General features: G+C 39.8%; 2 protein-coding genes across 2 annotated transcripts; one reads left to right on the forward strand and one right to left on the reverse strand.

Annotated features, from left to right (window-relative positions):
* Positions 1 to 821: 821 nt before the first annotated feature.
* Positions 822 to 1,920, forward strand: LOC105668517 (putative nuclease HARBI1). The gene is made up of 3 exons (XM_067347028.1): positions 822 to 844; positions 952 to 1,219; positions 1,304 to 1,920. Exons 1-3 carry the CDS (start codon positions 822 to 824, stop codon positions 1,832 to 1,834), a joined length of 822 nt encoding a protein of 273 aa, XP_067203129.1. The 3' UTR covers positions 1,835 to 1,920.
* A 241-nt stretch (positions 1,921 to 2,161) lies between these two features.
* On the reverse strand, positions 2,162 to 7,776 carry LOC105669274 (uncharacterized). Its single transcript, XM_067347036.1, has 7 exons — positions 7,686 to 7,776; positions 7,513 to 7,616; positions 4,826 to 4,935; positions 4,011 to 4,308; positions 2,673 to 2,969; positions 2,469 to 2,613; positions 2,162 to 2,365 (listed from the first exon to the last, which is right to left on the reverse strand). The coding sequence occupies exons 1-7, from the start codon at positions 7,774 to 7,776 to the stop codon at positions 2,199 to 2,201; spliced, it is 1,212 nt and encodes a 403-aa protein (XP_067203137.1). The 3' UTR covers positions 2,162 to 2,198.
* Between the last annotated feature and the right edge of the window lie 7,708 nt (positions 7,777 to 15,484).

The following is a 15,484-nucleotide window of genomic DNA, read 5'->3' on the forward strand; positions in this document are numbered from 1 at the left end:
TGATTTCGTGTGAAGTAAATTTAGCTTCTTCTAAGTTCGCCAGAGACATTGTTAGCGCATCGTACGATTCTGGTAGTCCTGTGAGCATGGCGTATGCTAAATCTTCATCCTTTACGTCGCATCCAGCTGCGTGTAGATAATCGTTGCAAATCTTCATTCTTGATAAATATGACGTCATGGTTTTGTTTTCATTTAGGCTGCGTTCGGTTTGGGCGCCCACGCGCTGTAAGCGCTCATGCTTATAAGCGTTGTTTTCAACCGTTCGGTTTGATATTTGAGCGCTTACACGACAATAAAGAATACGGTTTGTTTTGGCAATTGTAAGCGATTATAAGCACATTAAGATGGCGGACGATAAGTTTATCTGTATTCTTGGGCAAATATTGACATGTGCAGAATTATTATTCTATGAGGAAGAACATGAAAATTCATATAACAAGGAATTCGAAAATGTTATAATGTTTCTAAGCAAACCTTCTATTAAAAGGCCCATAAAACGACTGCAAGGATATGTAGAAAACGTCATACCATGTTATAATGATGAACAATTTAAATCACATTTCAGGCTTGTGCAATCCCTAAAAACGCTGCTAAGCTGAACAATATTTATGAAAAATATTTATGCATATTTATAATATATTTAAATTAAAATGGTTAATAATTTTTGCGTTTGATTCCTAAAATAATAAACCTATTTTTTTAGAATGAAACGAGCAACATTTAATTACATTTTACAAATTATAAAACCTACATTATTAAGATCAAGATCTGGACGTAAAACAATATCACCTGAAAAACAATTTTTTATCGCTATATGGAAAATGGCTACTCCAGATTCATATCGGTATGTTATTAATATTATCATTACATTATTCTTTTAATTTTTAATTTATCCTTGTGTGTGCATATAGTTTTTCGTTGCTTAATATTTAATATTTAAATTATATACAGATCCATTTGTGAGAAATTTAATGTTGCAAGAGCCACTGCGTTAAATGCTGTAAGAAAAGTGACAAAAGCATTAGTTAAATTAACTCCTCGTTTTATTACATGGCCGGAAGGTCATAGAGCAGAAGAAATTATGAGAGGATTTGCTGCAACTAGCGCTTTTCCTAGAGTAATAGGAGCAATCGACGGCACACATATAAATATAAAAGCACCACATGTCAATCCTGAATGTTACGTTAATAGAAAAAATCATCATAGTATACATTTACAGGTAATTCATGTTATTATAATATAATGACATTTTTATATAATATAATTATTTAAATAATTACAATTTTTTATGTATTTTTAACAGGCTGTTAGTGATCATACGGGCCAATTTATTCACTGTCTTGCTGGACATGTTGGTTCTGTACATGACCAAAGAGTGTTTCGTTTATCTGAAATTAATAATTACTTAGAAGACGCAGAAAAATTTCCTAATGATAGCCATATATTGGGCGATGCAGCATACACAATACATGAACACTTAATGACACCATTTCATGATAACGGACATCTCATAGTTAGACAAAAGAATTATAATTTTTGCCATTCATCTGCCAGAATTTCGATTGAACGAGCATTCGGATTGTTAAAAGGAAGATTTCGAAGTTTGCTATCACTTCTTGATATGGAACGGGTCGACTTAATTCCAGAGTTTATTATTTCATGTTGTGTTCTGCACAATATCTGTTTCCTGCAAAATGATGACTTTCCTATTATAGAACCAGATATTTTAGAAGCTGACAATAATGAACAATTAATTTATCAAAGAAGAAGTAACAATGCAGGCTACATAAAACGAGATCTAATTTGTGATAATTTAATAATACAAAATGCGTAAAGTGTACAATATTACTAATAAAACATTTATACTTTGTATATAAACTTTATTATACTTTATAACGAATAAAGCATAGTACAAAAATAACGTTTGTATAAAATATATGTATATCTCTATATATATATATATCTAGATATCTAAATATTTGCATATCTTATGATATGGGTAACACAACATAACTTCTTTTACGGAAATACACATACTTTATAAAATAAAAGACTAGCTCACATTTCACACCCTAAATGGATTTTAATAATAACGAAAATATTTGCACTTTTGAATGTCAATTATTTAAAAAGAAAAATTATCAATTAAAAAAAGAAAAACAAATAATCATCTAATTTAAAATACATATAACCAAAAATTACTTTTTACTTAAAATATCTACTATTTTTTCAAAAGAATCGAGAAGTCTCTTGCGCATTTCTATGTTTTCTTGATGTCTTCTTTCCATGGCTTCTTCTCCCATCTTCCTATTTTCTTTTAAATCTTCTATTAATGTTTCTAGATTATATAATTGCCGAAATTTCTCTAAATAAAACAAATTATTGAGCGTGTAACAACATTGTATATTAACATTGTACATATAACTAATATTTTCGATTCTGTATTTAGAATAAAGGTATTAACTTACTACGTGTTGACTTTTCTTCAGTCTCCAAACAACTGTCAATACTAGATGTACTGCATTCTGATGGTGATTGAGATCCTTTCCCTGTTGAGGATATAGTACTTACCGGTGACATAAATGGCTTCGAGCCTAATAAATTCTCCATATGCTGAAAAAAGACTGTTATTAGCAAATTAAATATCAGTTGTTTCTAAAATAATTACTTACAGATAAATATGGCCATTTTCTTGTTCCATTGCCAGACTTATTATTATGGTCTTTGACAGTTTTATATGTTCGTTTTAATCCAGAAAACTTTGACAAACACTGTGGTCCTGTTACATTGTAACCATGTTTCACTAATTCGGTTGCAATTAAGGACCATACTTTTTTTTGCGACATTTTTCCAGAACTTAAATCGTTCTGTCTCAAATTATATTCTTCTATTAATAGAAGAATCGCCTCATGAGGCCATTTGAAAACTGTAAAAATAAATATGTTTAAAGAAATATCTGAAATTATATACTAAATTATATATTATTTAGAAAAATTATTAAAAGTGCCTCTAATTTCTTCATTTATATTCTGATGTGTCCCCTCTTTCTGAAATATCTCCTCTCCCTGTAATATCTCTTCATGGTTGTCAATAATGTTATTGTTTTCTAAATAAAAATAATTATAAAAAATTTATTACAATATTTTCTTTAAAAAAAATCCATCCCACTTGTTATATTTACCATGTTTCTTTTTTATTTCATTTAATTTTAATGTTGCGAAAGCAAGATCTAAAAATAAAAAAAAATAACTATAATTGTATAATAATGATAAAATAGAAATTAGGGGAAAAAAAATGATTCATAACCTTCAAATATTTCACAGTAATGACTTTGAAAATATTAATAAACTTACCAGTTTCTAAGCGCATTGCTTCTACCGGTGTTACATTTATTGTGTACACGCGATTGGTTTCTGCATCTTTTAAATATATTTGTGTAAATTCTGTTCTATTGAAAGCCATCTTCTCATGTGTTTCGCTACAATTGCGTTCCGAAATAAACATAAGCGTTTACCAGCGCTTACGCTTACTCGCGCTCACACTGCCCTACCTCGTAGAAATAAGCGTTTGTAAGCAGAAATTATGACGTCACGATGACGTCATTAGTCGATTTGTGAGCACTAATGTTGAGGTCGTTGATATCAAGGATGGTCTCGCGAAAGGAGAGAGGAAGTTGATCGTGGCTAATTTGTGTTTGTCTCTAAATGAGAGAGTGAACTTTTCTTTATTGAGAACCACTACGTGCTTTCTGAACAATGGTTCGCTCGCAACTGACTTCTATGAAAGGACACTCGAATTGCTCGTGTGTCTCCGTACCGTTCGGCCGACGCTCGACTCGATCCTTTTTTTTTTTTTTTTTTCTCGCTCTCGCCCCGCGTTTGTCGCCTAATTTAAATGCGATGACTTGTCTCAATAGCTAACATCTCCAAAGCGAACGATGTGAGTAACGCTTATAAGCGCTTTAAACGTGTAAGCGCCCAAACCGAACGCAGCCTTAATCTAATTCTTACGAATTGTCGTTTTAGTTGCATAATCCTTTGCCTCGATTTGGGTTCGTAGACTTGTTCTAATACGGCCCATGCTTCAGTCGAAGTTTTGCAACCCACTATATGGATTTGTTGATCTGGATCGATGGCTAACGCTAATGTAGATAAAGCCTTTTCATCTTTAGATTTGAATGCTTGTTTCTCAGCCGCACTTGCTTCCGGCTTTAACTCAGCTGTTCCATTCACGTATGACCATAATTCTCTCTGAATTAGTAACATCTTCATTGAAAATTTCCATGTTCTATAATTGTCAGCGTTTAACCTGTCAATTTTATATGTTATGTTAATAGCTGCCATGTTCATAGGTATTTTATAATAATACGTATCGGAACGACCTCACGGTTAATGTAGATCAGGGCTGACGAAATGTGGCTCACGAGCCGACCCCTACTTCGGACGCTTCTCCCTCCAACGCGTCAGCCGGCAGAACCGACCGACGTCTGTCAGGACCGTAGATAGCCCATCGTGCGAGATTGCGGGGCCATCGTAAATTTTTGGAAATTTCGATGTTAACGACGTAGTGAATGTATCGTGAATAAAATGAGGAATGAAAATATTAATGTGACAAATGGATGCGCTTAGTATTGCTAATAAATTCTTCAATGTCAATATTAATTTGCGTTGAAGCGAGACGAAGTTGATGTTCTAACACTTCATTGGACGGCGAACAACGTTGAGCAGATTTGATGTGCTTCATAATAGAAAACGTGCTTTCACAGATGTAAGTTGATGCGAATAATGATTTTATATAAAGTGCAAAGTCAATGAGTTTCGGATACCGATCTTGTGGCATAACTTCAAAAATTTTTGAGTCTGTCTCCGTTCTCGATAGCATAAATGGATCGTTTTGTAGATTGCACACTTCTTCTTGAAGATCACTTTTAACGCACTGAACATTTATTTTTATTGGGTTATTGTAAAAAATTAAATCTGTTTCTATAGATTTAAAATCTTGAAAACGACGGTCGAATTGATCGGAAACTTCAGAAATAACGGAAGTAAATCTTGAGAATTTTATTTCCTTGAACTCTTTTTTCAGTTCAGAGCAACTTGGAAAATGGCAAACATTTTCGTTGTTTAATTGGCATTTAAATAATGTAAGTTTGCTTCGGAATCCATTAATATTTGCCAGCATATCTGAAATAGTGCGACCTTTCCCTTGCAAATTTAAATTTAAATTATTCAAGTGATTTGTAAAGTCCGTTAGAAATGCCAATTCTGATAAAAAAGATGGATCCTGTAGTTTTTTTACGAATTTGGTAGTATCCGATTTGATTTCTTTACTCAAAGACTCGGCAAGTTCTTTTCTGAGTGCAAAAAAACGAACTAAACATTTTCCAGCACTTAACCAACGAATTTCAGAATGAAGAAGTAAATCTCCGTATTCAGCTAGTTCTGACTCTATAAAAAACAGATAACTTCATTTTAATAAAAGTGTCAAAATGTCTAAAAGAAAGAGCACCGAGAACCGCGCTTTCAATAAAGAGTGGGAAATAAAGTATTTCTTTATTCAGAATTCGGACGAGAAGCCGCAATGCGTATTATGTGAAAATTGTTTGAGTAATAATAAAAGTTCAAATTTTGTTCGACACTTCTCTTCACTTCATGAAAAAACATATGGAAATTACTCTGATGACAAGCGACGCGCCGTTGTAGACAAATTCAAAAAAGAGATGCAAGTGTCTGTGCCAGCATCTCTTAATAAAAAGAGTTTAACTGCATCATATGCGGTGTGCTTGAAATTAGCAAAAGCCCAAAAATGCTTCAGCGATGACACACTTGTTAAAGAATGTGCAATAGAAATGGCAAAAGCATTCGACCATAACAATACTGCTGAAGATTTCGCAACAGTTGCCTTGTCAAAACAAACTGTGAAAAGTCGAATTACTGACATGGGCGATAGTATAAAAGAGAAAATAACGAATTTAGTTGTTCACTGTCGGTATTATTCTTTGTGTATGGATGAGAGTACTGACCGAACAGATATAAGTCAATTACTTATTTTTATTCGTATAATAATGGACGACTTTTCGGAATATGAAGAACTACTCGCTGTAATTCCGTTGCATGGAACAACAACAGGCCAGGATATTTTTAAAGCTGTAAAAAAGTGTATCGACGAAATTGATGGTTTCAAGAAATGTTCTGCTATTGCTACCGATGGAGCACCGGCTATGATTGGTAGCGAAAATGGATTTGTTGGTCACTTAAGAAAAAACGGTATAAATTGTTTAACTTTTCATTGCGTTATTCATCAGGAAGCATTATGCGAGAAAAGTGTTAGAATGCTGTCAGCAATGAAAATTGTAACAAAAATTACGAACCTTATTCGCGGAGGAAATCGGTCGCTGTCTCATCGAAAGTGGAAAACATTTTTAGAAGAAGTGGATGCTGAATACGGAGATTTACTTCTTCATTCTGAAATTCGTTGGTTAAGTGCAGGAAAATGTTTAGTTCGTTTTTTTGCACTCAGAAAAGAACTTGCCGAGTTTTTGAGTAAAGAAATCAAATCGGATACTACCAAATTCGTAAAAAAACTACAGGATCCATCTTTTTTATCAGAATTGGCATTTCTAACGGACTTTACAAATCACTTGAATAATTTAAATTTAAATTTGCAAGGGAAAGGTCGCACTATTTCAGATATGCTGGCAAATATTAATGGATTCCGAAGCAAACTTACATTATTTAAATGCCAATTAAACAACGAAAATGTTTGCCATTTTCCAAGTTGCTCTGAACTGAAAAAAAGAGTTCAAGGAAATAAAATTCTCAAGATTTACTTCCGTTATTTCTGAAGTTTCCGATCAATTCGACCGTCGTTTTCAAGATTTTAAATCTATAGAAACAGATTTAATTTTTTACAATAACCCAATGAAAATAAATGTTCAGTGCGTTAAAAGTGATCTTCAAGAAGAAGTGTGCAATCTACAAAACGATCCATTTATGCTATCGAGAACGGAGACAGACTCAAAAATTTTTGAAGTTATGCCACAAGATCGGTATCCGAAACTCATTGACTTTGCACTTTATATAAAATCATTATTCGCATCAACTTACATCTGTGAAAGCACGTTTTCTATTATGAAGCACATCAAATCTGCTCAACGTTGTTCGCCGTCCAATGAAGTGTTAGAACATCAACTTCGTCTCGCTTCAACGCAAATTAATATTGACATTGAAGAACTTATTAGCAATACTAAGCGCATCCATTTGTCACATTAATATTTTCATTCCTCATTTTATTCACGATACATTCACTACGTCGTTAAACATCGAAATTTCCAAAAATTCACGATGGCCCCGCAATCTCGCACGATGGGCTATCTACGGTCCTGACAGACGTCGGTCGGTTCTGCCGGCTGACGCGTTGGAGGGAGAAGCGTCCGAAGTAGGGGTCGGCTCGCGAGCCACATTTCGTCAGCCCTGGTCCAGCCTCAGGCGAGGTATCGGCTCGCCGTCTTACCCCGCGGCGTTGAGTAGCTCGCTCTTCGACATAATTTTGACGCATGCTACGCGCTACACCCTCCACCGCCATAACTTTTTTCGGCTCGTGACATTGTAGTGTTCCTAAAAAATAATGATTTTAATTTTTTTAAATTTTGTTTTAAATATTCATAATAAAAAATAGAAACTTACCATTTTTTACCGCACCACGATAGTAATTCAGCAGGCCGGCGATATAGCCTTCCGCATCCTCTTCTTCGTTGTCGTTAAACACACGCCTCATCTCGATTATTTCGCCGGCAATAATCAAAAGCTGGAGGTAAATCAAGAAATGCCCCAAACGGAATAAAACCGCGAGCACCGCGCTAGGGCACGCACGCGCAAACTTTGCGAATACAACATAATTATTATCGTCGTTGTCGGATAACAACGATAAATAATTATCGATGCAGAGCCCGTTTAAACTACGCGTCAATCGCAAACATGATTCGATAATTTCCCGCAAACTAGACATTTTTAATTCAACGCGGCTTCGATACGCAGTGAAATCACACGAAGACGGAAATACAGATCGCTATAATCCCGAATGCGCGAGAAAATGTGAAACTGTGCGATTTTTCAGCGTCTTCCCGTTTTATACCAGTTTTCCCCCCACCTTGAAAAAATTTAGGAAAAAAGCATCGTTTTCAAATATTTTTATTACACTTCCTTTGAAACTGGACAACGACCCAGGTCCTTTCGGCGTACAACGTTTCGGTCATTTCGTCATACTTTTCATGATAATCCTATTATTCAACGAACGATAGTTCAAGATAGGAGAGCAAGGTGCTTCGGAAAAAATAAAATATTAAGCTGATTGATTCAGGGTAAGAATAATCCTATAGTATTGAACACGTAGTAACAATTCCGACGATAAACTTGTTAAGAAATACTACGCGACGGGTAGAAATTCTATTGATTAAATAAGAATAATACACTATATATCAATTGCGTAGTAAAAACCACAATAGGGTAGCAAAAATTTTTCCGTTGTAAGATCATGAAAATTTATTCCGTAACATGTTGCGACACGAAAATCGAAACTTTCTTTATCTAGTAAAATTTTCGTGGAAATTCGGAAAAGTAATATTTGTTAATGCGTCGCCTTTGCGACCAATCATAGTGCTTAAAAGTTTATATGTGTTTAAATTTCCCTCACCATTTTCCGATTTTCTGTTACGCGAAAGATTGTAACATTTTTCTCATTCGTCTCCTAGCATTCGAACCTACAAGTTCAACAGCGAACAAGTTTCAGTTTTCGTATTTTTGTTTCGCGTCTGCGTATAAAAATCAGTGTCATGGATAAACGACGGGAAATTGTGAAATCCGAAAAGCCGACAAAGTGCAGCGACACTTCCGAAGCAAGATGCGACATCTCCGAAAAAATTGTGCAGAATTGCATGCTGTTATCTACAACATATGGATTGAATTTTTCCTATACGAAGAAAATTCATGTTGGGCTGCAAACTTCAATCAACGGCGACGAGTTTGATTTTCAACCTTTCGTTAAATTTTCATCCAAGGGAGCCGATGGTATTTGCTTCAACATGGCGGAATGGCAAAAATTTCAAGAAATAATGAAGCAAATGTCGGATTACTTAAATGGAAATAGTATTACGGCAAACTCGATTATTATCAACAAGATAATTATAAATTTCACCACTGCTTATGGAGCAAGAGCTTTGTTATTGACATATCAAGAAAACGAACAAGAAGTTCAACCTTTGGAAAATACCACGACTAAAGAAGAAATTCATGCTCCGAAGAAACGCCGGACTTATTCGCTCGCTATAGCAATGCAGAGAGCTAGTTTTCTGGGGCTAGAAAATATATTCGAATGTGTAAACGCTAATTTGAATCGACTGAATATAATCACCACTAGTGCCAATGATTGCGCTAAATATCTTATTAATGAAATACAAATAAGACTACCTATCGTGGGCTATATCGAACACGATATTATAAAACTCGCGTTCAAATCTAATTGTCACGAAATACAAACTAATGTACGTACGCAACTAAAAGATTTAACATTTCTCGACGATCAATTTGAAATTATATTTTTAGAATTAATCGCTCTTTACTTCGATCAAATTGTACATATAATTAGATTTCAACGAAAATTGTAATTCATACATTAATGTATACTTTTATCATTTATAATTAAATTTGATTCTATTGAAAATCATAAAATGTATAAACTTTATTTTGTCAGTACAATTATGTATTCTTAAGAAAAATTTCAAATAAACGATTTTGTATTCCATTTCTCGTGTTTGTTTCCTTCCTCTTTTCACATGTTCCTGCACTCCCCAATCCATACAGCGCGCTCAATCCGCGAAAACGGGTGGCTCACTCCGTTCACGCGATATCGCTGCGCCCTTAACCAACATGCCGAATATCAGACTAAAAAGCGTCCGATCATTCGTCGTTGCGTTCTTTTGTTCGCTATACCAGCGCGTGCTCTACCATACCGTTTGCACCCCCTTAGTCGTCATTTCGTCGAATATTGGTCTAGCAAACTAGAATCCACCGTTTGACTCCGCCGTTCTTTTGTTCTCCCATACTTGCTCACAGGTCGTAGTTTTATCATCCCCCGCCCGACACCTTGGTGATGTTTGTTTACATTTCCCATACCTGCCAGAGAGTCCGAGGTACCTCATATAGACGCGGCCCCATCATAAATACGCTCCTTCACGGGGCGACTGTGTGACGTCGTTTGTTTTGATGCCCCATATCTGCCAGAGAGTCCGGGGTACCTCATATAGACGCGGCTCCACCATAAATACGCTCCTTCACGAGGCGACTGTGTGACGTCGTTTGTTTTGATGCCCCATACCTGCCAGAGAGTACGGGGTACCTTATGTAGACGCGGCCCCACCATAAATACGACCCCTTCGCGACTGTGTGACGTCATTTGTTTTGATGCCCCATACCTGCCAGAGAGTTCGGGGTACCTCATATAGACGCGGCCCCGCCATAAATACGACCCCTTCTCGACTGCGTGACGTCGTTTGTTTTGATGCCCCATACCTGCCAGGCCCCATAGCTATAAATACGACCCTACGACTTACTTCATTTGATCTATAGGTAGCCATGCGGACTAGGACCAGGACTAGAAACCCAGCTATCCAGGTTCGAACCCGGTTTGGATTTTCTCAATTCGGAAAAAAATAAAAATACGTCATCCCGCGCCTACTATAAATACGATCCTACGACTTACTTCATTAGATCTATAGGTAGCCCAGCAGACTAGGACCAGGACTAGAAACCCAGCGATACAGGTTCGAACCCCGTTTGGATTTTCTCAATTCGGAAAAATAAAAATTTCCGCCATCTTGTCAACATCCGCCATCTTGTTTACCAGTAGCCGCCATCTTGTTTGACCGCCATCTTTTTTTCTATCCCGTTAGAGAGGGGTGGGGGAATGTTTTGACGCCAGACCATAAGTAGGTCACTGGGTCAAATATGGGGTAGGTGGTGGGGATCGATAATATCGATCGGTCATTAGAGAGTTAAAGCCAAATGGCATTTATTAATAATCTTTCTTATATTCGTTGTCAAGACAACGAATATTGATTAACAGTTTAAAGGGTCTCTATGACAGTTATAAACAAACTGTTATATGTCAGATCTTTGATAGCTGTCTGCTCGGGCGGACGTTTATGACAGCTCCGATCTTAGTACTGTATTCCCGGTTACTAATTATTGAGTTCTGTGTTATTTATTAAAGTGTTCTCTTTTATAAAAAGTGTTCATTTATTTGTGCGAACTGTGCGACGCGTTTCGGAAACGTAACAATATATTATTGTTAAATGTACAATATTGAGTTGTGCTCGCCTCTCACTCCTCAACAAAAATAAAAGAACTGCGCCCCTCTACCATATACTGAGCAAGGAACGGCCAGACATATTAAGTAATTTATTGGAGTTACCGTTACCGCGGTGCGATTACACGTACCTGGCGCCCATTGTCAGATACCGATTTTTTAAGTTGCCGCTGTTACCGCTTCAGTTACCGCTGTTACCGCTGTTACCGCTGTTACCGTCTTGATTACCAAATCGTGCATTTATTGCCGATATCGCGCAAGTTATACCTAGCTCCCGAATTACGTGGAGTATCGCGGGTTACAGAATCGTGCATTTATTGCCGGTATCGCGCAAGTTACCTAGCTCCCGAATTACGTGGAGTACCGCGGGTTACCGTTTACATTGGACGTGTTCCCTCGGACGTGGCGTGCCCGAGACTAGTTTACGTCGCACAACGTAATTCCGTTAACCGAAATTATGTATTCCAAAAATTTAATTTTACGTTTCAAAAACAAACATTTCTTATAGTTTAATTCAAAACTGTATTGCTTCAAAATGAGAAGCACCTCGCTGAGAATTTCGAGGTTTTGTTCGACTGTTTGTGTTGATATCAGCACGTCATCTATGTATATTAATACCTTATCGGCTCGGGTAAGTGAATTTAATATCTGTATAATCCGTTTTTAAAATTCGGCCGGTGCCTCTGAATACCGGAAGGGCAAGCGCGTATATTCGAACTGGCCGTCTGGCGTCGCGAACGAGAAATAGCGGGTTAAGTCGGCGTGTACTTTTATTTGATGAAACCCGTCTTTGAGATCAAGAAGTGTGAATACGGACTTGTCACATAATCGAGACAAGCAATCTTCTATCACCGGGAAAGGATATTTTTGTTTTTCGACCCGACTAATTAGCGGCCTTAAATCAACACATAGTCTGACCTGCCCGTTTTTTTTCCTTACAGGAATTACTCGAGCGCAATATGGTGAGACACTCGGACGAATAATTCCCTTTTTCAAGAGGTCATCGGTAATTTCTCTGATCTGAATGCGCTCCGCATATGCAAAGCGTCGCGGCGCATACGCATAGATGGAGGCATCACGTAAATGAACTCGCACTTTATAATCATCTTTTATCGGCGTTATTTCTTTATTTTCTATATCTAATATTAAACTTATTAAGTTATCTGTTACGTCTAAGTCTAAATCGTTAATACTATTTTCCAAAATTTGTTGCAGATTATCTGAGGGCTTAAATAACCGGGGCTTAGATAACCGCCACCACGTCGTCCTTCACCGCCTCGCTGGAGACGGCCGCCGCTGCGGAGGCCGTCGTTGGCTGTTGCGGCATCGTCTGCTTTCCGCTGCTCTTGTTCTTGAGCGCGAGGCAGTCATATTGGCGATGACCCTTTGTTTTACAATAAAAGCAGGTAGTGTCACCTTTACATTCTTTGTGCGAGTGTCCCTTTTTGCCACAGTTTCTACAAGTGTTATTATTTTGTTTAGGTGCACTCGCAACCAATGTGGATTTTTTTTCTAAGTTTACACATCCTTTTGAGATGTGCCGCATTTTAACGAGAAAACCGTCGATTGTGTCGTCCGACATCGATAGAGCGATGGCCCTCATCGAGCTCTGCGCTATGCCGCTGATTAACAGGTGGATCGAGTTTTTGACAGGTAAGTTTAAACTGTTTATTAACGCGAGCTTGGCTATCGCGTATTGATCGAACGATTATATTTACATTAACGTTTACCATTAAAAAACGATTTATTTCCCGGGGGTTGAGCTACCCACCGGGCGCGTCTCCAAGGTGGCGGATAGGAGGACGCCCAGTAGGTGTGAGCCCCCTGAGGGGATTCAATGCTGCTGGGTAGTGGCGGTTATAACCTGGCCCCACGGAAGTAAGACCCCGTGGAGGGTAAGGGAAGACCGTTGCCGCGGACCAGCTCCCCAAACCAAGTTGTAAGCCATCGTGGCGATGGCTGCATGTCACTGGGGGAGCAGTGTCGCGAACGATGCCTCTGGGGAACCGGGCAAAACCCCAGAGTATTCAGCCTTACCCACGCATGCGGGGCTCTGCGTGGGCGAACCGTGTAATTCCCTAGCTACTCGTGGGACCACAATGAAAGTTGATAATTTAAACTCAAAGGGCAAAGTGGGAGATCGGGAGGGCTCGAGTGACGGGCTTCCGAGGGAAGGGGCTGGGACGGCGGTAACGGACGGGACTCTTAAGGGCTCCGGAAGTGAAGCCGGCTCGGCTGCGCGGCAGGAGGCTTCACCTCCTTTTAAAAAGAACCGGTGCGGGGCCGAAAGAAGGAGGGCAAAGCGGATTAGAGCAGGGGCTCCGGAAGGGGCTCGCTCTCTCCTCGTGGCTCCTCCTTGTACGCCGGTGTAGGTGGTGAAGGAGCACACCGACGGTAAGACCGACATCGGAAAGGCTCCAATGAAACCCCTCTATCGGGCGGCCGTTTGTTGAAGAGGCAAAGGGCTCATGATGGGCACCATGCCTATGCGGACGCTGCCGACCCTTTGGCGAGGGTGATTGTGGCGGAGGGATAGCGGCTACCCCGAGGCAGAGATCACTGCAGAGCAGTTGACTCTGTTGAGGGGTGCGGTCTTAAAAGAAATCGACGGGATCCAAGAGGGTCCGGTGCCCAGATTCCACAGCACCTCTCTAAGGAGTGGGGCGGCGGTGGTAAAATGCGCGGACGAGGCGTCGCTGGGCTGGCTCGTGGAGCGGATCGGCGGCATCATTTCGTGGGAGGGCGCCAAACTCAAGGTGGTGGGCATAGACGCGCTTCAAAAGCAGCACAGGGCGGTGGTTTGGGTCCCGGGACTTCCCGAGGGCGCGGCCATGGTCTTGAAGCGGCTGGAGAAGCAGAACCCGGGTCTTGTCACCGGAAGCTGGAAGGTGTTCGCGGAGGGAGTAGGGGCCACCAAGGAAGGTGGGAATCTAATCTAGTTTTCGGTGTCCCGGAGTCTAGTGTCCTCAAATTGAGGACGCTGGACTTCAAACCATTTTTTGGGCTCAATAGGATTGCTTTTCGGGTAAGTGAGGCCAAAGGGGGGGAGGGTAAGCGGGGATAAGGAGAAGCCCCCTAAAATGGTCTCGTAGTAAAATGGCAGGATCGGGAGGGGCGGCCTTCACCCAGATTAATCTGCATCACAGCAAAGGGACCTCGGCTGTTTTGGCCAGGCAACAAGCTGGGAAGCAAACATGCATATCACTGATGCAAGAACCTTGGGTAATCCGGGGTGGCATTAGGAACTTGGCGGCCTGCGGCAGGCTCTTTAGGGCCCCATCAGTGGATCGGCCCAGGGCCTGCGTGGCCGTCAAAGGTATAGAAGCCCAGCTAATACCTCACCTGTGTTCCAGGGACGTTGCGGCTGTAGAAGTGGACTTCACTGCTGACTCCGGTAAAAAAAATAGTTGTTTGCTCGGCCTACTTTTCTCATGACGAGGGGGAGGCAGTGCCGCCTGCACCGGTGATAAAACTGGCAGAATACTGCCAAGAGAAACGGCTTCCCCTGATCATGGGATGTGACGCTAACGCGCATCACATTGTGTGGGGAAGCTCGGACACCAATGAAAAAGGAATGAAAATGTTGGAGTTCCTAGCATCCAAGGATCTGGAGATTTTCAACACAGGAAACAAACCCACCTTCTGCACTATAGCGAAAAGAGAAGTGCTCGACATCACTGTCTGTTCCAGGCAGTTGTTACAGAAAATAGTGGAGTGGAGGGTCTCGACGGAGCCCTCGCTCTCAGACCACAGGCAGATCACTTTCAGGATAGCTAAGGCTAGGAAGAAGGAGGTCAAATTCAGGAACCCAAAGGAGAACCAAATGGGACTCTTATAGGAAAGACCTGGCCAGCAGTCTCAGAGGCTTCCCTAAGAGGCACGGGACAGAAGACGAACTGGAAACCTGTGTGGACTACTTGCAGAGGTTTCTGGTAAACTGCTACGAAAGTAATTGCTCCAAAAGGGCGGCTACAAATAGTAGAGAAACTTCCTGGTGGACCCCTGGACTGCAGGGTCTCAGAGTGGCGGCTCGCAGGGCCTGGAATAGAGCTAGGAACACGGGCCGTCAATCCGACTGGGAGCTCTCTAAGAGGGCACAGAAGGAGTATAGAGACTCTGTAGT

Source organism: Linepithema humile, chromosome 1, assembly GCF_040581485.1.
Source record: "Linepithema humile isolate Giens D197 chromosome 1, Lhum_UNIL_v1.0, whole genome shotgun sequence".
Classification (NCBI taxonomy): domain Eukaryota; kingdom Metazoa; phylum Arthropoda; class Insecta; order Hymenoptera; family Formicidae; genus Linepithema; species Linepithema humile.